The sequence below is a fragment of the Pseudophryne corroboree genome, chromosome 3, assembly GCF_028390025.1.
Source record: "Pseudophryne corroboree isolate aPseCor3 chromosome 3, aPseCor3.hap2, whole genome shotgun sequence".
NCBI lineage: Eukaryota > Metazoa > Chordata > Amphibia > Anura > Myobatrachidae > Pseudophryne > Pseudophryne corroboree.
Window position 1 is genome coordinate 326,724,471 of NC_086446.1, and position 24,405 is coordinate 326,748,875.

At 42.4% G+C, this 24,405-nt stretch overlaps 1 protein-coding gene across 6 annotated transcripts in view; it reads left to right on the forward strand.

The window, feature by feature from the left end:
* The window catches only part of GDAP1L1 (ganglioside induced differentiation associated protein 1 like 1), a 349,133-nt gene extending 324,933 nt beyond the window's left edge, over positions 1 to 24,200 (forward strand). For all 6 annotated transcript variants that reach the window (XM_063959546.1, XM_063959544.1, XM_063959548.1 and 3 more), the window contains 3 exons: positions 2,143 to 2,237; positions 10,605 to 10,719; positions 22,824 to 24,200. In XM_063959546.1, coding sequence (XP_063815616.1) covers positions 2,143 to 2,237; positions 10,605 to 10,719; positions 22,824 to 23,167 — 554 coding nt within the window. In that variant the 3' untranslated portion in view covers positions 23,168 to 24,200. The remainder of the gene's footprint in view (positions 1 to 2,142; positions 2,238 to 10,604; positions 10,720 to 22,823) is intronic.
* Positions 24,201 to 24,405: the final 205 nt, after the last annotated feature.

Genomic DNA, 24,405 nt, shown 5'->3' on the forward strand with positions numbered 1-24,405 from the left:
GCAAAGTATTTTGAGGGGTATGCTCCATATTCCCACAAAATTTCAACAGGAGTAGGGCTGCTGAATATGTTACGCACACCAGTGCTAACAGGAGTATACCGGTGTATGAACAGAGAGGGAAGCGAAGCAAACGAACTCACAGACAGTATAACATAACATACACAGGAGGTGATGGAATAACTAATAAACACAAAGTGAACGGAGAAGCCCAAAGGCTCAGGAATTGGGTGTCTCCCTAGTGTCAGGAATGCTCAGATGGAATAGAGCGGACAATGAAGCGAGGTGTAGTGATTTAACATGTGGAGCACCTGAAATGATGTTGCTAAGAGCAACAGAAAAAACCCCAAAGGGTTACCAACGGGTGTGGGAATAAACTCCTTGGTCAGAGATAGAAATATAGACACAAGGAGAGTATCCACAATCCTAACCCCCACTTGCAGGGCACAGGTTCAGCTTACTGCCACTAAACTGACACCTGGACGCCCTGCACAGTGAGGGAGGATTAAGCAAGCAAGGTCTGAGAGTACAGCCGCAAACCTGCTGGGTTCACAGAATAGCAAAAGAACCCCAGCAGGTCAAACAACTGACTCCAGTCTTACTGCTAGGTCCGGATTGGCAGAATGAAGTACCGAATCCCAAGGCCTATTCGCAGTAAGCAACAAGTAAATACAAAGTCACAAGGTACTAGCTAACTCTCTGGAACTGACTAACAAACAAAGATTCAGCAGCATTTGCCTAGCCTGAGAGGATGGTTTATATAGCAGGTGCTGTCCACGCCCCACTCAGACCTCACAGATTGTGAGCACAAAACCAGCGCCGGATTCCCTGCCGTGCACAGAGCCTGTAACCACTACACAGTAAAAACCCGGACCGGAGTATCAGCTGCGCTCAGGTCATACTTGCCTACTTTTGAAAAAGCATTTCAGGGAGATTGTGAAAGTAACACCTATCAGCGCGGACGTGTACTGCTACATCTGAGAGGTGTGTCACAAAAATGACTTACATCCAAATGTAAATGAGCCCCAAAGTTAGTAAGATCTACTTGTTGAAGAAAATACTCTTATATTTTGCAGGATTTGTTTGTGTATTGTGTTTTACAAGAGGTTCCATATACTGTAAGTGGCCACAAGAAACCTTTAAAATGCATGTAGCCATAGGGATCATTATAACCAATACAGGGAAATGGCACTGATGATCCCATTTAAATGTATGTATCTATGATTTTTTTTTTTTCAGGGAGATTGAGGGACCATTCAGGGAGTGAGGGAGATTGCTACTATTTCAGGGAGTCTCCTGCAGAATGAGGGAGGGTAGGCAACTATGGCTCAGGTTACTTCGCTAACACTTGCCTCCCGGTTGCCATGGCGACGTGGCAGCACAGAGCAGGAGATCCTAACACACCTGCATTAGTTGAACAGATACTGTACTTTTATTAGCATAAAGTAGTAAAACAGGCTTCCCCAGCTGCCTGCAGCTACAGCAACTTTGCATATGACTCAGGTTATCTTCCATGGAATAGTGTGGTTGGTTACAGCAGTGATGAGAATTCAAAAATATGTGCATAGCTATTCTGATGTTACTAACCCCGTCAGTATTCTACTTACGCTTAACAAGCATGTTCATGTATTTCATTACAATGATATCATCAGTGGTCAGTGTTCTGCATGTCATCACATTTCTCTTCTCAATTTTCAGAGCATAAACACTTTTCATTTAAACCAGTGGAAATTCTCCCCTTTGATCAATTGAGAATCATGTGTATATTCTCCTTCAGTCAGATCCTCGATTATGTAAGCTGTGAATACTTGTCTTGGAAGCAGCCTGCCTGATAAATGTAATGATAATAAATAAATAAAAAAGCACTACATATATATATATATATAGTGCATATATCTTTCTATTTGATTAATCTCTTGCATAATCCAGTAAATCAAATAAAAATATGGATAGTCTAAAAAAACAAAAACAAATACTAATTTGACGAATGGATTCACAAATCTAAATATTCCTCATTTTACATCCACAACTAGGCCGAGACAGTATTGTTATTAGAGGGTGTAATAAATCAGTCAATGTATATTGTATTATTTTCTATTGTAAATGCATACATGTACAGTTATTTCCTTATCTCTCACGTCTCAGGACACCTGGCCAATGCTACCACAGAACTATTGAAACTCGATCACGAGGAGCCTCAACTAATGGAACCATATCTTTCCAAACATAAAAAGCTCATGGTAAGTAATTGTATCCTACCAGTTCTAATTTGTTACTTATATTCTTTAATGAGATCTATAAAGTCTATGGTAAATCCATGAGGCAGTGCCGTAAATATCCATTCTGAGTCACATGTGCTCAGGGGCAACGTCTAAGGGACTAGAAATGAATAGACTTAACAGTGCGAGGAACAAGCATGCTCTTTTCTAAGTAACTACCTCCTACCTCCATGAAGTAGTAAGGTTTGAAGTAGAGATGTGCAGCGGGCATTTTTCGTATTTTGGTTTTGGATTCGGTTCCGCGGTCGTGTTTTGGATTCGGACGCATTTTGGCAAAACCACCCTTTCAGATTTTTGTTGGATTCGGGTGCGTTTTGGATTCGGGTTTTTAAAAAAACAAACCTCAAAAACAGCTTAAATCATAGAATTTGGGGGTAATTTTGATCCTATAGTATTATTAACCTCAATAACCATAATTTCCACTCATTTCCAGTCTATTCTGAACACCTCACAATATTATTTTTAGTCCTAAAATTTGCACGAGGTTGCTGGATGACTAAGCTAAGCGACCCAAGTGGGCGGCACAAACACATGGCCCATTTAGGAGTGGCACTGCAGTGTCAGACAGGATGGCACTTAAAAAAATAGTCCCCAAACAGCACATGATGCAAAGATAAATAAAAAAAGAGGTGCAAGATTGTCCTTGGGCCCTCCCACCCATTCTTATGTTGTATGAACAGGACATGCACACTTTAACAAACCAATCATTTCAGCGACAGGGTCTGCCACACGACTGTGACTGAAATGACTGGTTTGTTTGGGCCCCCACCAAAAAAGAAGCAATCAATCTCTCCTTGCACAAACTGGCTCTACAGAGGCAAGATGTCCACCTCCTTCTCATCCTCCGATTCCTCACCCCTTTCACTGTGTACATCCTCCTCCTCACAGAGTATTAATTCGTCCCCGCTGGAATCCACCATCACAGGTCCCTGAGTACTTTCTGGAGGCAATTGCTGGTAAATGTCTCCACGGAGGAATTTATAATTAATTTTGAGGAACATCATCTTCTCCACGTTTTCTGGAAGTAACCTCCTACGCCGATCGCTTACAAGGTGACCGGCTGCACTAAACACTCTTTCGGAGTACACACCGGAGGGGTGCAACTTAAGTAAAATAAAGCCAGTTTGTGCAAGGGCCTCCAAATTGCCTCTTTTTCCTGCCAGAATACGTACGGACTGTCTGACATGCCTACTTGGATGCTGTCACTCATATAATCCTCGACCATTCTTTCAATGGTGACAGAATCATATGCAGTGACAGTAGACATGTCAGTAATCGTTGGCAGTTCCTTCAGTCTGGACCAGATGTCAGCACTTGCTCCTGACTGCCCTGCATCACCGCCAGCGGGTGGTTTTGGAAATGTTATCCTTTTCCTGGCAGCTCCAGTGGCGGTAGAAAATGAAGGAGAAGCTGTTGGCGGGTCACGTTCCGCTTGACTTGACAATTGTCTCAACAGCAGGTCTTTGAACCTCTGCAGACTTGTGTCTGCCGGAAAGAGAGATACAACGTAGGCTTTAAACCTAGGATCGAGCACGGTGGCCAAAATGTAGTGCTTTGATTTCAACAGATTGACCACCCATGAATCCTGGTTAAGCGAATTAAGGGCTCCATCCACAAGTCCCACATGCCTAGCGGAATCGCTCCGTTTTAGCTCCTCCGTCAATCTCTCCTGCTGCTTCTGCAAAAGCCTGATGACCTGACTTAGGCTGGCAGTGTCTGAACTGACTTCATGTGTGGCAAGTTCAAAGGGTTGGAGAACCTTGCACAACATGGAAATCATTCTCCACTGCGCTTGAGTCAGGTGCATTCCCCCTCCTTTGCCTATATCGTAGGCAGATGTATAGGCTTGAATGGCCTTATGCTGCTCCTCTATCCTCTGAAGCATATAGAGGGTTGAATTCCACCTCGTTACCACCTCTTGCTTCAGCTGATGGCAGGGCATGTTCAGGAGTGTTTGCTGGCCCTCCAGTCTTCGGCACGCGGTAGCTGAATGACGAAAGTGTCCCGCAATTTTTCGGGCCACCGACAGCATCTCCTGCACGCCCCTGTCGTTTTTCAAAAAATTCTGCACCACCAAATTAATTGTATGTGCAAAACATGGGACGTGCTGGAATTTGCCCACATGTAATGCACGCACAATATTGGTGGCGATGTCCGATATCACAAATCCCCAGGAGAGTCCAATTGGGGTAAGCCAATCTGCGATGATGTTCCTCAGTTTCCGTAAGAGGTTGTCAGCTGTGTGCCACTTATGGAAAGCGGTGATACAAAGCGTAGCCTGCCTAGAAACAAATTGGCGTTTGCGAGATGTTGTTACTGGTGCCGCCGCTGTTGTTGCTGCGGGAGGCAATACATCTACCCAGTGGGCTGTCACAGTCATATAGTCCTTAGTCTGCCCTGCTCCACTTGTCCACATGTCCGTGGTTAAGTGGACAGTGGGTACAACTGCATTTTTTAGGACACTGAGGACACTTTTTCTGATGTCTGTGTACATTCTCGGTATCGCCTGCCTAGAGAAGTGGAACCTAGATGGGATTTTGTACCGGGGACACACTACCTCAAGCAATTCTCTAAGTCCCTGTGAACTAATGGTGGATACCGGACGCACGTCTAACACCAACATAGTTGTCAAGGCCTGAGTTATCCGCTTTGCAACAGGATGACTGCTGTGATATTTCATCTTCCTCGCAAAGGACTGTTGGACAGTCAGTTACTTACTGGAAGTAGTACAAGTGGTCTTCCGACTTCCCCTCTGGGATGACGATCGACTCCCAGCAGCAACAACAGCAGCGCCAGCAGCAACAGCAGCAGTAGGCGTTCCACTCAAGGATCCATCGGAGGAATCCCAGTTAGGAGAGGACTCGTCAGACTTGCCAGTGACATGGCCTGCAGGACTATTGGCGTTCCTGTCTAAGGAGGAAATTGACATTGAGGGAGTTGGTGGTGTGGTATGCAGGAGCTTGGGTACAAGGGGAAGAAGGGATTTAGTTGTTAGTGGACTGCTTCCGCTGTCACCCAAAGTTTTTGAACTTGTCAATGACTTCTGATGAATGCGCTCCAGGTGACGTATAAGGGAGGATGTTCCTAGGTGGTTAACGTCCTTACCCCTACTTATTACAGCTTGACAAAGGCAACAACACGGCTTGACACCTGTTGTCCGCATTTCTGTTGAAATAATTCCACACCGAAGAGGTGATTTTTTTTGTATTTTGACCAGGCATGTCAATGGCCTTATTCATACCACGGACAACAGGTGTCTCCCCGGGTGCCTGACTTAAACAAACCACCTCACCATCAGAATCCTCCTCGTCAATTTCCTCCTCAGCGCCAGCAACACCCATATCCTCATCCTGGTGTACTTCAACAGTGATATTTTCAATTTGGATATCAGGAACTGGACTGTGGGTGCTCCTTCCAGCACTTGCAGGGGGTGTGCAAATGGTGGAAGGAGCCACCTCTTCTCGTCCAGTGTTGGGAAGGTCAGGCATCGCAACCGACACAATTGAACTCTCCTTGGGGATTTGAGATTTAGAAGAACGCACAGTTCTTTGCTGTGCTTTTGCCAGCTTAACTCTTTTCATTTTTCTAGCGGGAGGATGAGTGCTTCCATCGTCATGTGAAGCTGAACCACTAGTCATGAGGAACATAGGAGATTGCCTTAGCTGTTCCTTGCCACTCCGTGTCGTAAATGGCATATTGGCAGGTTTACGCTTCTCCTCAGACGATTTTAATTTAGATTTTGGGTCATTTTACTTAACTTTTGCTTTTTGGATTTTACATGCTCTCTACTATGACATTGGGCATCAGCCTTGGCAGACGACGTTGATGGCATTTCATCATCTCTGCCATGACTATTGGCAGCAGCTTCAGCACTAGGTGGAAGTGGATCTTGATCTTTCCCTATTTTACCCTCCAAATTTTTGTTCTCCATTTTTTAATGTATGGAATTATATGGCAGTAATATATCTGGAATTAGATGGCAGTAATGTCTGTAATTAGATACCACTAGATAGATACCAGATACCACTGTGACTGGAATGATGATGACCAATGCACAGTGACAGGACACTACCACAGCACCCTACAGCAGCAAAAGGCAGCACAAGACACTGTACTAGTATTAGTAATGTACTGTAGTATTACTGAGCACCACAAGACAATGAGCAGTGATACTGAGCACTGCTGATACTGAGCACTGATGATACTGAGCACTGATGATACTACGGAGAACTGACACTGAGCAGCATGATTAGCACAAGACACTGTACTAGTATTACTAATGTAGTATTACTGAGCACCACAAGACAATGAGCAGTGATACTGAGCACTGATGATACTGAGCACTGATGATACAACGGAGAACAGACACTGAGCAGCATGATTAGCACAACACACTGTACTAGTATTACTAATGTAGTATTACTGAACACCACAAGACAATGAGCAGTGATACTGAGCACTGCTGATACTCAGCACTGATGAAACTGAGCACTGATGACATTGAGCACTGATGATACTGAGCCCTGATGATACTACGGAGAACTGACACTGAGCAGCACCATTAGCACAAGACACTGTACTACTATTACTAATGTAGTATTACTGAGGACCACAAGACAATGAGCAGTGATACTGAGCACTGATGATACTGAGCACTGATGATACTGAGCACTGCCGATACTGGCCCTCATTCCGAGTTGTTCGCTCGCAAGCTGCTTTTAGCAGCTTTGCACACGCTAAGCCGCCGCCTACTGGGAGTGAATCTTAGCTTATCAAAATTGTGAACGAAAGATTAGCAAAATTGCGAATAGACACTTCTTAGCAGTTTCTGAGTAGCTCCACACTTACTCGGCAACTGCGATCAGTTCAGTCAGTTTCGTTCCTGGTTTGACGTCACAAACACTCCCAGCGTTCGGCCAGACACTCCTCCGTTTCTCCAGCCACTACCACTTTTTTCCCAGAAACGGTAGCGTTTTTTCGCACACACCCATAAAACGGCCAGTTTCCGCCCAGAAACACCCACTTCCTGTCAATCACATTACGATCACCAGAACGAAGAAAAAACCTCGTAATGCCGTGAGTAAAATACCTAACTGCATAGCAAATTTACTTGGCGCAGTCGCACTGCGGACATTGCGCGTGCGCATTAGCGACTAATCGCTCCGTTGCGAGAAAAATATAACGAGCGAACAACTCGGAATGACCCCCACTGAGCACTGCCGATACTGAGCACTGATGATACTGAGCACTGATGATACTACGGAGAACTGACACTGAGCAGCACGATTAGCACAAGACACTGTACTAGTATTACTAATGTAGTATTACTGAGCACCACAAGACAATGAGCAGTGATACTGAGCACTGATTATACTGAGCACTGAGAACTGACACTGAGCAGCACAATTAGCACAAGACACTGTACTAGTATTACTAATGTAGTATTACTGAGCACCACAAGACAATGAGCAGTGATACTGAGCACTGCTGATACTGAGCACTGCCGATACTGAGCACTGATGATACTACGGAGAACAGACACTGAGCAGCACGATTAGCACAAGACACTGTACTAGTATTACTAATGTAGTATTACTGAGCACCACAAGACAATGAGCAGTGATACTGAGCACTGCTGATACTGAGCACTGCTGATACTGACCACTGATGATACTGAGCACTGATGATACTGAGCACTGATGATACTACGGAGAACTGACACTGAGCAGCACGATGCAGCACAAGACACTGTGTATTAGTGAGCAGCACAAAAGCACTCTGGAATTGTCACCCCCCCAGATACCACTGTGACTGGAATGATGATGACCGATACACAGTCACAGAACACTACTACCACAGCACCCTACAGCAGCAAGATGCAGCACAAGAGAGACACTGTACTAGTATTACTGAGCAGCACAAAAGCACTCTGGAATTGTCACCCCCCAGATACCACTGTGACTGGAATGATGATGACCGATGCAGTCACAGGACACTACTACCAGAGCACCCTACAGCAGCAAGATGCAGCACAAGAGAGACATCTGTACTAGTATTACGGAGCAGCAATAAGCACTGATACTGAGCACTGATACTGAGATTTGCCACTGAGAGAACGTAGCCACGTCCTCTCTGTACCCTCTATAATGCACAAATGAAAATGCCGGCGACACGCGGCTCTTTATATGGAATCCGAATCTTGCAAGAATCCGGCAGCGGGATGATGACGTTTTGCCTCGTTCTGGTTTTCCGAGTCAGGCGGGAACAACCGAGCCTGGCTCGGACCCGTGTTTGACACGTGAAGTTCGGTAGGGTTCGGTTCTCAGAGAACCGAACCCGCTCATCTCTAGTTTGAAGTTACCCCAAAATCCCTTCACCATTTCTTTCTAGCAGTCACTGCTGAAACCTGATGGGACGAATCAGGGAAGTAAGCAGAACTTTGTGGGCTACTTAGCAACATATTGAAGGGGCCCCTGCCCCAGACACCTCTCCTCAGCAATTATTAATGTTATGCCCCATAATAGTACCCTAGTTCATTTTCAGAACCATAGTAGTGCCCTAGTCAATATTATGCCCCTTAGTAGTACCGTAGTTTATTTTATGAACCATCGCAGTTCCCTAGTTTACATGATGTCATATTATAGGGATGCCTGTACACATTATGCAACACAGTACCCCCAATTAACATTATGCCATAGTGTCCCCATTTCATATTATGCAATATTACAGTGCCCCAGTTCATGGTATGCCACACTATAGTGCCTCAATTTCATATTATGCCACATTAAAGTGCCCCAGTTATTATAATGTAACATTATAATGCCCTCCACATTACAATGAGCAGATCAGATTATGACACATTACAGTGCCCTCCTGACCATTATAACATCCACTACACACACCTCTCACTGAAAATGTAATGTCACACAATTCAGGCTGGGCAATGGATCAGACCCAAATGCTTACTAGGCAAATCTGGGAAATCGGCAAGCAAATTTTCTAACCTGGGACTAGGCCCCCCTAAGCCCCTGGGCTGCATAGCAATAGCATCCTTTGCACCCACTATAGTTACGCCAATGAGAAGAAGGATGAGCTGAGATCTTTCAGTGCCAGTAACTGGGCTAAAGTAACACATTAATAATACAAGGAATATAATATCTACCTTGAACAAGGTATCTGATTGGGCACGTCTCATAGGGGATCCGGTCTGAAGATCGACAGTGTCTAGGTCGACAATGTTTAGGTCAACCACTATAGGTCGACAGTCACTAGGTTGACATGGATGGAAGGTCGACAGGGTTTCTAGGTCGACATGTGCTAGGTCGACAGGTCTAAAGGTCGACATGAGTTTTTCACATTTTTTTTTCTTTTTTTGAATTTTTTCATACTTAACGATCCACGTGGACTACGATTGGAATGGTAAAGTGTGCCGAGCGAAGCGGTAGCGGAGCGAAGGCACCATGCCCGAAGCATGGCGAGCGAAGCGGTGCACTAATTTGGGATCCCGGTCACTCTACGAAGAAAACGCCACACACAAAAAAAAATCCTCATGTCGACCTTTAGACCTGTCGACCTAGCACATGTCGACATAGAAACCCTGTCGACCTTCCATCCATGTCGACCTAGTGACTGTCGACCTATAGTGGTCGACCTAAACATTGTCGACCTAGACACTGTCGATTTGATGAACCACACCCGTCTCATAGTCCGCAGGAGCCATATTTATTGAACTCCTACTGAACTATTAACTTAAATGAATAAAAAGGGACAAAGTTCTTGAAAACTGAAAACCTGCAGTTGTATCAGCCTCCAGTATGTGGGGCAGCCTACCACCAATGTACTACACTTGGAGGGTACTTAACAAATAGGGGTTATTGTCATAAGATAATACTTAAAGGATGTACTTACTGTAATATTTTCACTGTGGTATAATTTAGTGCAGTTAACATTATACTTCTAAGTATACCCTTAATCAGTTGTCTAGTATGCATCATATACGGAGTATATAAAATACTGAGCACTTCATCCCAACAACCAATACAAATCAAGTTAAAGCTCTAAAAGAAATACCCATCCAGGTACAGTAAGGGCAAGCACTCTACATTACTCTACAGTAATGTATAGTGTATAGTGTAAACTATACATTACTCTGTGATGACCGAAGACCATGGAGACCTCTAGTGTATACAGCGTACTGTGTAATATATTATCTTCTAACTGACAATCATTTATATATACCTTACATAAAGGTAGTACACTGTAACACAAACATTGTAATATGCTGTACAAGCTGAATTCCAATGCTATTATCCCTGTTCTTTTCTTCAGGCTAAAATACTGGAACATGACAATGTGAACAACTTGAAAAAAATCCTAATTGAGTTAGCCATGGTATTAGACCAGATTGAGGCTGAGCTAGAAAAGAGGAAAATTGAATATGAAGGTATGTGTATACATGTTCTTTCTATAAGAAAAATATAATGATACGCCAATGTAGTCAGAAAGACTTTTCTGGTGTGTTTTGCAAATTCAAATGTCACTGATGCCTACCTGCCTGCCAGTCTTTCCACATGTACTCAAGAAACAGGCTGTATCACATAGCAGAATAACATTGCTCATTTTCAAAGCTTTCTATATTGGATAGAAAAATCCCTCTTTCACACAAGTGTATTGCAAGAATTTGCTTGGGTGGATAGGAAAACTCAGCAGACAACAGGAGAAACCGCAGATATAGCAAAACACAGAAAATGCTTAGTGCTTAAACGTGGATTACTGTGCCGATTATATGACCGGTAGAGGTGTGCAGGCACTGGAATATATGAATCCAATGTTTGCCTCATCCTAAAATCTAGCAAGAGAAAGGAAAGCTTTATGGTGCTAATGGCCAGATTTATTAACTTTGCTTTTCTAAAATAATGTGAAAAAAGGGTGTTTTCACACCCGTTTCACATTATTTTAGTTTCACTTAAATGTATTATAAGGCTTTTGGAGCAGTTTTTGTGAAAAACTGCTCCAAACCCTTTAATTCGCTTTTTTTGTTTCAGGAACCAGTTCGCATTTTCCATACTTATAATGGGAAATGCGATCTTACCAAATTTACAAAAAATGTAAAATAAATAAATAAAATAATAATAATAATACCACCACCACCACAGTGAGCTCTGTGATAATAAAGCTATCCTGAGACAGCATTCTCAGAGGGCTCACTGCAGATCCTGTACTCTTGCACAGCTTTCTCTGCCCCTAGGCTGTGCGGGAAGCCGGCAGTGTGATCAGCTCTGTGTGACCTACCCAGGGACCAGTGATTGGTGCTCCTGTGCGGGCTGCCGGTCATTGGGTCTACCTGCTGCTCCTGTGACCCCCGGTGCAATAAAGTGATACTGCAAAGTAGCAGCTCACTTTACAGCACCGGAGTTCCCAACAACATGGAGCTCCGATGACCGGCAGCCCTCCAGGAGCACCGATAACTGATACCTGGGTAGGTGAGTATTATCAGCAGTGGTGGTGGTGGGGGTTGCGGCACGGGGGTAATCACACTGGAGGGTGTCGACCCGGTGGAGACGGTAGTGTCGGTGCATGCACAGCACATATTTGGGGTATTTTGTATGAAGAATACCCTGATAATGCTGCGGAGTGGCATCACAGGGACAGAGCTTTGGTGCAAGCACAGCCCCTGCATGCGATAATTGATACATCCATGCAATGTAGTCAGTTATTGCAGTAGGGATTGGGTTGATTTTATCACATCCCATCCGCATCAGATGCAGATGGTGATAAATCGGCCCCTAAATGAGATAAATAGCTGTTGTAAATGGGATGTCTGCTTACATGGATGCAGCACTAATATGTTATTGCAGCAGGAGGTATTTGATATAAGTAGATGTTTCCTGCTTGCATTAGTGATCCATGCTGCACAATAGTATGCAGCATAGGATCACCTGTGACACCCATGGGGTCGTGCAAGCCGGTCACTGCAGATCCAAAAAGAGACCAGGGGCCAGATGTAATGAAGCCCTAGTTGGCAGAAGGTGCGGGTTCCCAGCCAAACTTGGACGTATTTTTAAAGCGGCAGTCATTTACAAGGCATGATTTTCCCTTGTACATGATTGTCGCTTTAAAAAAAACGTCCGAGTTCGGTCAGGAACCCGCACTGGTTCCAGTTGTCTGCACTGCTGATCTGTGTTGTTATGCTGCCCATTTGACTGAGCTGTGAACTCCTTGACAAAGGTCCTGGTGTGGACCGAAACGTTGGAGGAGGAAAACGCTACTTGGAACTGTGAGACTGACCTTTTACATTAAAATATCATTTCACTTGGCTGATTCAAATCTAGAGAGTGCTATTCTTTCCACATTAGTGGAAAATACTGTATTGTACTTTGGGTCACACCCCTCAGGGGGTTTTGACTTTGATTGGCACCCTAGTAGTTGGCTGTGGTTTGTGAGAGTGCAGGGATCCCTGTTGGTATTATAGATAGGGTATATGTTTATAGTGTAGGTAAGGTAGCGCAGGATATAACATCAACTGTTCTGTATTTTACGGCCTGTTTTAGCAGAAAACAAATCAGGCTGTCTACTGCTGGAGCTGGTTGTGTTTTTGTGGGATATGGTACACATGGACATTTTCCTTCTATTTATTATAATTGCAGAGTGTTAGAGAGGATTTGGAGAGCATAGGATGAGACCAATCCCAACGAGGTGTGAACTGGTGCAAAAAGAAAATCTTTTTACGTTAAAGTCAATAATAATTATGATGAGACTTCCTTTGTGATGATATTCAGTATATAGAATTTATTATCAAAGAGGGAACCACGGACAATATTCTGCACAGAGGAGCGTGGACCAAGACAAGAGTTCATCAATGACCCCCTTGCCTTCAGAGCATGGAACATACATATTTATACTAGAGATGTGCAGCGGGCACTTTTCGTGTTTTGGTTTTGGATCTGTATGATTTTTGAAGAAAACATAAAAACATCTAAAATCACAGAATTTTGAGGTAAATTTGATCCTACGGTATTAACCTCAATAACGCTCATTTCCAGTCTATTCTGAACACCTCACAATATTGTTTTTAGGCCAAAAGGTTGCACCGAGGTGGCTTTATGACTAAGCTAAGCGACACAAGTGTGCGGCACAAACACCTGGCCCATCTAGGCGTGGCACTGCAGTGGCAGACAGGATGGCAGATTTAAAAACTAGGCCCCAAACAGCACATCATGCAAAGAAGAAAAAGAGGTGCAATGAGGTAGCTAGTTGACTAAGCTAAGCGACACAAGTGTGCGGCACAAACATCATGGGACGTGCTGGAATTTGCCCAGATGTAATACACGCACAATATTGGTGGCACAGGAGAGCATACCCCTAAACCACACACACACACACACACACACACACACACACACACACACACACACACACACACACACACACACACACACACATGGCAAAGCCTGTAAAATTAATTTGGATAATAATTACCCTTTTATTTGGAGCTATTATAATAATATGCAGCACAGACGAGCATACCCCTACACCACACAGGCCAAACCCTGTAAAAATTATATTCGGATTAAATGTTAATAACCCCTTTATTTGGAGTAAATAATATACAGCACAGGACACTACCACTGGTTTGATGCAGGACAACACAGCAACACTGTAAGGTATTTCTTATACAGCAGCACTGGACATATGGCAGCAGAGGACACCACCACTGTGACTGGTCACTGGACTGACTGATGCAGCTAAGACACTACACTGGTCTGAGCAGCACAAGACAGCACTATAATCGCCACCCCACTTTCCCACCCGCACAGACACTTAGGACGGTGACACATCCTCTCACTACACTCTCCAGGACTGGAGTGAAAATGGTGGCGACGTGCGGCTCCTTATATGGTATCCAAACCCCACGAGAATACAACAGCGGGATGATTACGTTTTGCCTCGTTCTGGTTTCCGAGTCAGGCGGGAAAACCCGAGCCGGGCTTGGATCCAGGCTCGGGACGTGAAGTTCGGTAGGGTTCGGATCTCTGAGAACCGAACCCGCTCATCTCTAATTTATACCTTAACATTATACAATTATTCATAACTGATTTATAAACAAGGCGTACATAAAGATAAAATAAGAGAGATACATTGGTTGATGGACAAAAAGAGGAAATGACAAATATGGTTAGATTGGCTAATTGAAGAGAGTGGTTTTATCCAGATGATGGCAGACTTGTCCACAAATCTTAAATCTCCTATACATAACAATTAGGTTCTCTAATTGGCTTCTTTGTCATAAAGGTAATTCTTGTTCATAATAACGTGTTGTTGTCCAATGTGAAGGTCCATCAGATATTCCAAAATATGTCCTTGTTTTGCCACAAAGTCTCGTACAGTATCATTGAATCGTAGTTATCTACATAAAAGCCTTGATACTAGCCACGTAAACACCTAATCATATAAATGTTCAAGGGTTGAGGGAGAATATTACCCTTTGCATATTAACTCTATACTAAAATGAGACACTGGTTAAGGGAACACAGAATATTAAGAATCATAGCACAATTAATGAGACAATACAGGATATCTGATTTAACTTCAACAAAGTACAACAGAGAATGGCCCTAAACATATACTTAATCTACTAATTCTTGTCATTGCAATAATCTTGCTCTACAAAACTGAACCTCATGTCTGCTCAACAAAATGAGACAATTCCTCTCCTCTGCTTACTCATGCCTCTCTGCAAATGTGCCCATCTCCACAATTGAATGCACCGCAGTGAAATTCTAAACATAATAGTCAGCCCAAAGTAGCATTTACATAGTGGACAAAGGGGCAGATGTATTAAGCCTGGAAAAGTGATAAAGCAGTGATAAATGCAAGATGATAACGCACCAGCCAGTCAGCTCCTGTCATTTTTCAAATCCATAATGACTGGCTGGTAATACATCTGCCCCATTGTGTCCTTCATACATGACCTCCAGTATCCGTATTATCTGCACAGAAAACGTCTATGAAGAGTTATGTAAGACTTCATGTAATGTGGAATGCCAACGGCATTCTGTCTATTGAACAACATTCAAAAGCTATGTTAATTAGTAAAGCTAACGCTGGAAAAAATCAATTTCCTGCTGGGAAATAAATATATATTTTGTATGTGTGCTAGATTATGTGAAAGGGTGAGAATGTATTTTCTTAGAGAGAAGAAAGATCAAGCTATGAGAGTTGCAGCCTTTATAGTACAGTAAGTTAACGGTTTTGTGTAAAGGACACAAGTGAAAAGAGAACAGCTCAGCTGGATAACTTACAATACAGGTAATGAGAAGCAGACAGATTCAGACAGCCCAGCACAGTACTTACAAACACTAAACTATTTAATAAGTTCACAAAGCGGGTTGGTTGATTTCATGCTCGGTCTTCCCAGAACTCCTATGTCAGCTCTGTTTTAATAGATTAAAAAAAAATCTTCAAATATAGGCAGTAATGGAAGACCAAGCATATTAGAAGGAATATTTAACAATATATATATATATGTGTATGTATGTATATATATATATATATATATATAAATACGGTAAAGTCCACACTCCAGACTTGATAAGATCAACGATGGGGTGCTCCACAAAGGCCCATAGGCCAGTATATAGAAATTTGGGTATGCAGGCACTCACCAGTAAATTCCAACAGGTATTTATTAATAACTCACAGAGACATAAAGACGGTGTGTCGACGTTTCGGTCATCACGTGACCTTCTTCAGGACATCATACAAGGACATCAGGAAGACAACTGTCCAGTGCATCACCATTCACCATATGTCAGACAGGCTTCCCTTAAATAGCAAAGGCGGGCCCAAGCCACACCCAACCAGTAATTGCCACAGGAAGTGCCTCAAAAGGCACTAATTTCTGCCTTTTGAGGCACTTCCTGTGGCAATTACTGGTTGGGTGTGGCTTGGGCCTGCCTTTGCTATTTAAGGGAAGCCTGTGTGACATATGGTGAATGGTGATGCACTGGACAGTTGTCTTCCTGATGTCCTTGTATGATGTCCTGAAGAAGGTCACGTGATGATCGAAACGTCGACACACCGTCTTTATGTCTCTGTGAGTTATTAATAAATACCTGTTGGAATTTACTGGTGAGTGCCTGCATACCCAAATTTATATATATATATATATATATATATATATAAATGATACTTATTAATACCCGTGCCTCATAAATGATTGCCCCTTTAAAAAAAAGTCTGCTTTGGGCCAGCATCCCGCACGTCGGGAGAACTTGGACTCCCATTACATCCGGCCCCTTATATATTATTTAGAGCTTTCTTGTTGCTTAAAGGAGATGCATTTTGTTCAGCATTTACTGTTTAGGAAAAGTCAAGCTTGTATCATACCTCCCGACATGACCCTTTCCAGGAGGGACAAAATGCTCTGTTCCTGGACTTCACCTTTGTTATCAATGAACCTGTTCAAAACAGGTGACAGCAATCCTAAATTAAGAGGGAAGTCCAGGTACAGAGCAATTTGTCCCTCATGGAATGGGTCATGTTGGGAGGTATGCTGTATGTTAAACTTAAGACATTTATTTATGACCATATAATTACTGGCACATGTTCCTAAATTATGAATTAAGATGGTCCTGACTCCTAACAAAGCCTTTAGGCCAGAGGTTCTCAAACGCGGTCCTCAAGACACCTCAACGGTCCAGGTTTAAGGTATATCCATGACTCTGCACAGATGGTTAAATCAAATTAACTGAGGTACTAATTAAGTCACCTGTGGCCAAGCATGGATAAACTTAAAATGTCCAGATACACCAAAAGAAGCAGGGACTGGAGTATTGAGGATGACAAATCTGACGTTTGTGGGTATCTGTTACAAGCAAGACTGTTAGATGAAAGACTCTGTATCACTACCACAACTCTATTAAGTATACAAGGTGCTATTGGCCACAAACAGCTCAAGAAATGTTTAAGTTGTACCCAAATCAAATTCTTATGTCAGTGTCCAACAGGCCTTTTACAGTCTTTATCCGTTTATTTGGCTCCATGGAAACAAATATACATGGATTTTATAACAAAATGGCCATATTCACCGGCAATTCACTATATTTTTGGTATTAGCAAACCGTAAAAAAATAGCATATTTTGTCCCATTCATATTGCTCCACTCAAGAAGCTTCTGTCAGTACTTCAGATAGCGCAACTTTTTTGAAACATTTTTGAAACATATATTTTGGCTATATAGATGTCTGATTTCTGATGTCAAATAGAGGAATACAGTTTACAGTACATTGGGTACATTTATGTAAGATCAGTTTTGTTTGAATTACAATCGATTTAATTCAGCCAACATCGATGTCGTATTTCAGGGTCTACATTGCACATTTAATAACAGACAATCTTTGACATTGATTTTAAAACCTGGGCAAATTAGACATCGGAAAATTACATCTATGGTGATCGATATAACTCAAATTTAAAATTGATGAACATCGATCTTTAGTAAATTTAACACCAGTACTGGAGAGCTTTTTGCATGTCTCTACAGATAAAGTTGGTCTTCTATTAAATCTACTATTCTCAAACTAACTGCCAGATAGGGCAGCACAGACGGTGTAATGGTCAGCATTACTGCCTCACAGCACTGAGGTCATGGGTTCGATTCCCACCATGGCCCTAACTGTGTGGAGTTTGTATATTCTCCCTGTGCTTGCGTGGGTTTCCTCCCACAATCCAAAAATATACTGGTAGGTTAATTGGATCCCTACAAATGAATGTGTGTGATTGTATGTGTGCTAGGGAATATAGATTGTAAGCTCCACAGGGGCAGGGACCGATATGAATGGCCAAATACTCTCTGTGAAGCGTTGCGGAATATGTGTGCGCTATATAAATAACTGGTAATAAATAATAAATAAATAATAGATAGAGTGATCCGGTGCCTGGGACAATGTATGAGACTATGTCACGTGCCAACAAAATCATTGGGTAGATTTGATTACCATTACTGAACTTGCATACATGAATGCTATATACAGCTCCACTATATATTTTTTCCAAATATGAAAATCATCCTCTGTCTGCACCTTACACTCCCTCAAATTATGAAGTCCCTTCTGTTTTAAATTTACAAAAGTATTCAGGAGAACATTGGAATACTCTCATTCTCAGACTCAATGAAGCCCAAAGCTGTTATAAAACTGAAACAGAAACACCGCAGCCCAGTGCTGGTTGTTGCTCGGGAGGGGGGACCCCATTTTAATTTTTGGGGGCCCCCACTTTCCGAGGGATTCCAGCCCTGGGCTGACTGGCCTGGAGGGCCCTTTAATGGCATGGCAGGGGGACCCCAGACTGTGTGTTTTCCCTGCTATGGCATTATCCCCCTGGCTGGTTCTGCCTGGTGCTGATTTTAGTGGTGTGTGGGGGTACTACACTTTTTTTTTTTTCTCAGTGGGGGTGGGGGTGTTTAGCTGCCAGTGCCTTCCCAGCCACTGACCTCACCGCACGTCACTGTGTGCTACTGTGTTCCAGACTTAGGCGTCTCTGATGACTGCTCTTACTATGTGTCACTACTACTGTGTACCAGATGCCAGCTTGTCTCTGGCTACAATTTTATGAACTTAACCTCCACTCCTGAGTACCATCCCAGTTGTAAGCCTGATCAGAAAGTGACCATCAGCCAGTGGGGTCTATAGCCTTATGTATTGCACTATCATTAGTGTTGCCCATGACAAACATGTAGAGAATCTTATAAATGTAACCATTGATGTACTTTGGCAGTCTGAACACTTATCTTTCTTAAGGCCAGTACTCACTGGCCGATGTGGGAGAGATGTGTGCTGAGCGAACCGCCGCTCAGCACAGCGCGATGTGTGCTGAGCGTGCGGGGGGAGACGGGGGGCCGCTCATTTCACCCAGCGGCCCCCCTGCCACCCAGCGGCCCCCCCAATCTAGCACCAGCGATAGCAGCTATGGCTGTAGGGGGTACACACGGAGCGATCAGGCTTAAAATCTAAGCAATCTAGTCAGATTGCTTAGATTTTAAGCAGCGATCGCTCCGTGAGTACCCCCCTTTAGTTCTATGCCCTCTTTACAAGTATTAACTAGAATATACATTCCCATGTGCAAATAAAATGTTGGCATTTAGTCTCTTTAACACAAGCATAATACATTTTTCTACAGTAGTTCTAAAACATGCAGATATCATGGTCTCTCTTTATACCTGATTTGCTTACAAACTCCCACATTTTTGTTACTGCTTATAAATAAAATAAATAATTAATGCAACCTTTGCAGAGTCTCATTAAGATCCAGTCTCACATTTCCACTACATACAGCCTGCAAATAGCATAAATGTACCCCCTCCTGCCGCCACAGCTGCCTGTGCTTTGTTATTGCTGGGATCATTATGTATTAAAGGGTCATTATATTAATACAATATTTATTTATTAAAACTTGTCTGAAAAATGCTTTATTCAACAGTAACTGCTTGGTAACGCCAAGTCTACATTCATAAGGAACCTTTCACCTATGAGACCCATCCAAGGTAGTCAAAGGGTTTCAAAACTGTTCCACTGAATACTCACATTATTAGAAAGTCATACCAGTTATTGTCGTGAGAAGTCATTTAATATAGCTTATGATAAATGTTTTTAAATTTCAATGTCAAACCCTGAACCCTTTTAATCAAGCAAAAGCTGAAAATCAAGCCTTTGCTTGGTAAATCCAGCACCAAGTGTTGTTGAGTCTGATTTAAGAGCATGTTTCATCATCTCTCACAGTAGTTGCTGCATCTAGAATGGAAGCAACAGTGCTGCAGAATAAGGAACAATGGGGCAGATGTATTAACCTGGATAAGGCATTAGGAAGTGATAAACCAGTGATAAATGCAAGTTGATACAAGCACCAGCCAATCAGCTCCAATATGTAAATTAACAGGAGCTGATTGGCTGGTGTGTTATCACCTTGCATTTATCACTGGTTTATCACTTCCTTATGCCTTATCCAGGTTAACACATCTGCCCCCTTGACGGCAACGTTTTAGAATAGCATTTACTGTGCTGCTGTCATTTGTGACTGGTGCAATTATGTAATTCAGGGGTTCCCAAATGCAGTCCACAAGGCACCCTAACAGTCCAGGTTTTAAGAATATCCATGCTTGTGCATAGTTGGTATTATCAAACTGACTGAGGTACTAATTAAGTCCCTTGTGCTTAGCATGGATATCTTTAAAACATGGACTGTTAGGGTGTCTTGAAGAGTGCGTTTCGGAACCACTGATGTAATTTAACATATTAGTACCTATTATTTAGACATGTAATATTTAGACATGTAATAGCCTGTGAGATGCAGGCTGTGTTGGAATTCCGGCAAGTATGCCCATATTTTTAAAGAGGCAATTATTTACAAGACAAAGCCAGGTTGGAGTGGTGTGGGCATGGAACAGACATTCTCTAGACTATGTGGATGTATTTCCCAGATGTGAGGCCATCGCGGAGGTTGCTGCGTCTGTGATTAGGTACCTATTGAGAGGTGAAAGAGATGTATTGTCTATTGTGTTGCAGTGGTGCATGAAACTGGCTCTCTCATTGTTGACTCCACAGCACGGATAGCTACATGTAGTTCTTAGGCTGGTCTTTGTTAGCCTATTCCTAAGTTTCAGCATGCAGCATTATGTAGACAATAGTACTTGGGTACTGCCACTTTTGTGGGTTCTTCAAACTGTCACCTGGCAGGATAGTATGTGACTCAGGGCTTATCACTTGCCTATGTGTGAAAAAGCCAATCAGCCACTGTTAACTGAGAACTAAGGGGTCTATTCATGAAGTAGTGAAAAAAGTGGAGAAGTTGCCCATGGCAACCAATCAGCATTGAAGTAATACTTATAATTTGCATACTATACAATTGTACGAAGTTGTTTGGTTGCCATGGGCAACTTCTCCACAAGCTCACTTCTCCACTCTTTTTACTGCTTCATGAATAGACCCCTAACTGCCCAAAGGCACACTTGCACCTGGATGTGGTCAAGCACCTGCGTGAAGCAGCTAAACTCAACCAACATAATGGGTGTGTGAGCTGAAATGCAGGCATCATCAGCCAATTGCACCCGAACAGCCAACAATTGAATAGCTCTGTGAGTGCCATCTACTGGCTGTAGGCGCATAAAACAATTAAATATCACCCTTACTGTAAGTGCAGCTTTACATTTTTTAAACCCACCAAAAAGCCGCTTCATAAATATAACCCTTAGTAACTCTGTATTTGCAATACAGAGTCAATATTTAGATGGGTTTGATGAGTTAGGGTCTGGGACAGAAGTGGACAGCAATGGAAACCAATGAAAGGTCAGAACAAGCTGTGATCAGGAACCAAGACATACAGTATATCCGAGAGTCAAGGGGGTAGACTAAAGGCTAGTACACACTAGAGAGATGTGTGCTGAGCGATCTGTCGCAGACCGCTCACCACACATCTCTCCCCCCGCTCAGCACAGCGTGATGTGTGCAGAGTGAGGGAGGCCGCTCATTTCACCCAGCGGGTGAAATGAGCGATGTGCTAGATTGTGTCTGCATGCAGGCCAATCTAGCACCAGCGATAGTGACGCGCGGGGCCGCGCATCGCTATCGCTGGGGGTCATACACACAAGAGATCCATGCTTAAAATCTAAGCAATCTAGTCAGATTGCTTAGATTTTAAGAACAGATCTCTCCGTGTGTAACCCCCTTAAAGCTTCTAAAACAGACAAGTGGTGGTGTTGCCCAAAGCAACCCATCAGATTCTAGCTATCATTTCTCTATTGCAGTTTATAAATTATTGAAAAAACTCTTATTGGTTGGTATGGGAAACACCTTCACTTGTCTGGTTTAGAAGCTTTATTAATACCCATGCCCTCCAACATGACCCATTCATTTAGGTAAGAATGCTCTGTTCCTGGACTTCCTTGCCAGTGGCAGCTGCAGAGGTGGGGCTGCAGTGCAGTCCAAACTTCAACTAGTGGAGCTACACAATTGCATTACTGCTGGTTTAATATAAAAGAGATGTTTCCACCTTTGAGTTGCTACACATTTTTGCAACAGAGCAAGGTCTTTACTTAATGTAACGGAGGTCTCTACTGGACAGCTTTTGTAAAATTGTATATAGCCCAGAGCATACAGTATGATGTAAAAATGTCAGCTTGCCCGGACTGCATTTCTGCAGCACTCATTTTGCCCACTGATTGAAAACAATATCTCTCTTTGCTGCAAGGGTCATCCAGAATAGCACAGGTGACTTAATCAGTACCTCATTTTTATTTATGTAATCATCTATGCTCAAGCATGGATATCCTCAAAACCTGACCTTTTAGTACGACTTGAGGACAAAAGTTGCGATAAATGGCATAACTCAATGCAATAAGCCACTAGCCTTCTACTCATGGATAGGGTAGTACAAACAATTATCAGTAAAAAGAACCATGACCATTAAAAGTGGACTTTAATGCTACTTGTCTTAACACAAATATTTAATGCTTATGCAAATTTTTGTCTCAACGCAAATTTTTTTCTTGCTTAGGCCGGAAATGTGAGCTCTGGCTTTGTGGAAACATCTTTACCTTAGCGGATGTACTTCTGGGAGCTACATTGCATCGACTCAAGTTCCTAGGACTTTCCAAAATTCAGTGGGAAGATGGGAGCAGGCCAAACTTACAGTCATACTTTGAGAGAATACAGAAGCGCTATGCATTTCGGAGAGTACTTGGAGACATCCACACCACCCTCCTGTCTGCAGTTTTACCCAACGCATTCCGCCTTGTCAAACAAAAACCACCATCTTTCTTTGGGGCATCTTTCCTCATGGGTTCATTAGGGGGAATGGGATATTTTGCCTACTGGTATTTAAAGAAAAAATACATCTAATGTCTATCTGGTCTTAGTTTGATGTCTCTGTGCAATGTGGTATTATTAAACCTAGTAACAGAAACCTGAACAAAACTTCACCATGAAACTGGTATCTTTAATGCTAATGTAAACATTCCACAATAGAACACATAGATCTTATATTGCAATAAAAGTACTAAATTTGCATATTACTTTTGTAGGTTAAGCAAAATAAATCTATAATGTTGCAGCATTAACAGATCAATTAAACTATAACAAACGTGTTGAATTGTGGCCTTTCCCTAGTTTCAAATTTGTTATCCTTCAATGTATACCCATCAATATACATATTAGAGACATCCATTTTGAGGTCTGAGACAATTTATTAGGAGCTAGTCTCATCTCTGAGTTCATGCTCCAATGATGTCACTAGCTCCAAGCAACTTGATAAATTGAATTTTTACTCGTTCTACAAAATGGCTGCTTCCACTGTTGCAACAGGTACACTTGAGGCCAGCGAAATGGTGGTGAAATGACCACTCAATATACTTATGACCAAAATAAAAAGCCATTATCTTTGTAAACACACTGTTTCTTCCTATATATTATTTTGTAAGCTTATAAAATAAGAGCACAGAATGAAAACCCCTGACACAAAATGCTGGAGACAAAGGAATGAAATTGTGTGTTACTGTATTTACATTTTGATTTCAATGTAGATTTTCTTTGAATTAAATATTTTTAGATTGAGCTGTTTTTAGAATGTATAAGACTTGGATGCCTTTGGATTTCTTTGAAACAGCTGCTTTTACTTTTACAATCTTGTGACTCTCTTTTGTTGCCTAAATCTCAAGGGTACATATTTTTTTTACTGCATACACAAAGAAAAAAAAATAGGGCATTTAAAGGCCCGTTTCATATGAAAGTCTGTGATATCTGTCTGTTTGTGCACATCCTCATAATTAATCACAGGGTTCCAAACTTTCTTGTGCCTTTTGTATGTCAGAAAGAGCAAATTAAGTTCTTAAACAAGAAAGTATTATGGATCAATAAACTTTTGGTGGGAAAATAATAGATGTTTATTTTATCTTCAAAAACCTTAATTAATCAAATGTCATTGAAATGGGACATTAATATTGGCTCTGCCAAGAGCTCATCCTACATGGAAGATCAATTTAATACAAGAATCCTAAAATCCACATTTTGTTGCCAGTCACATTCAACTGTCTTACGGAATGTGGTGACACACTCCGAACTGGCTGGTCCCTTTCTGTGTC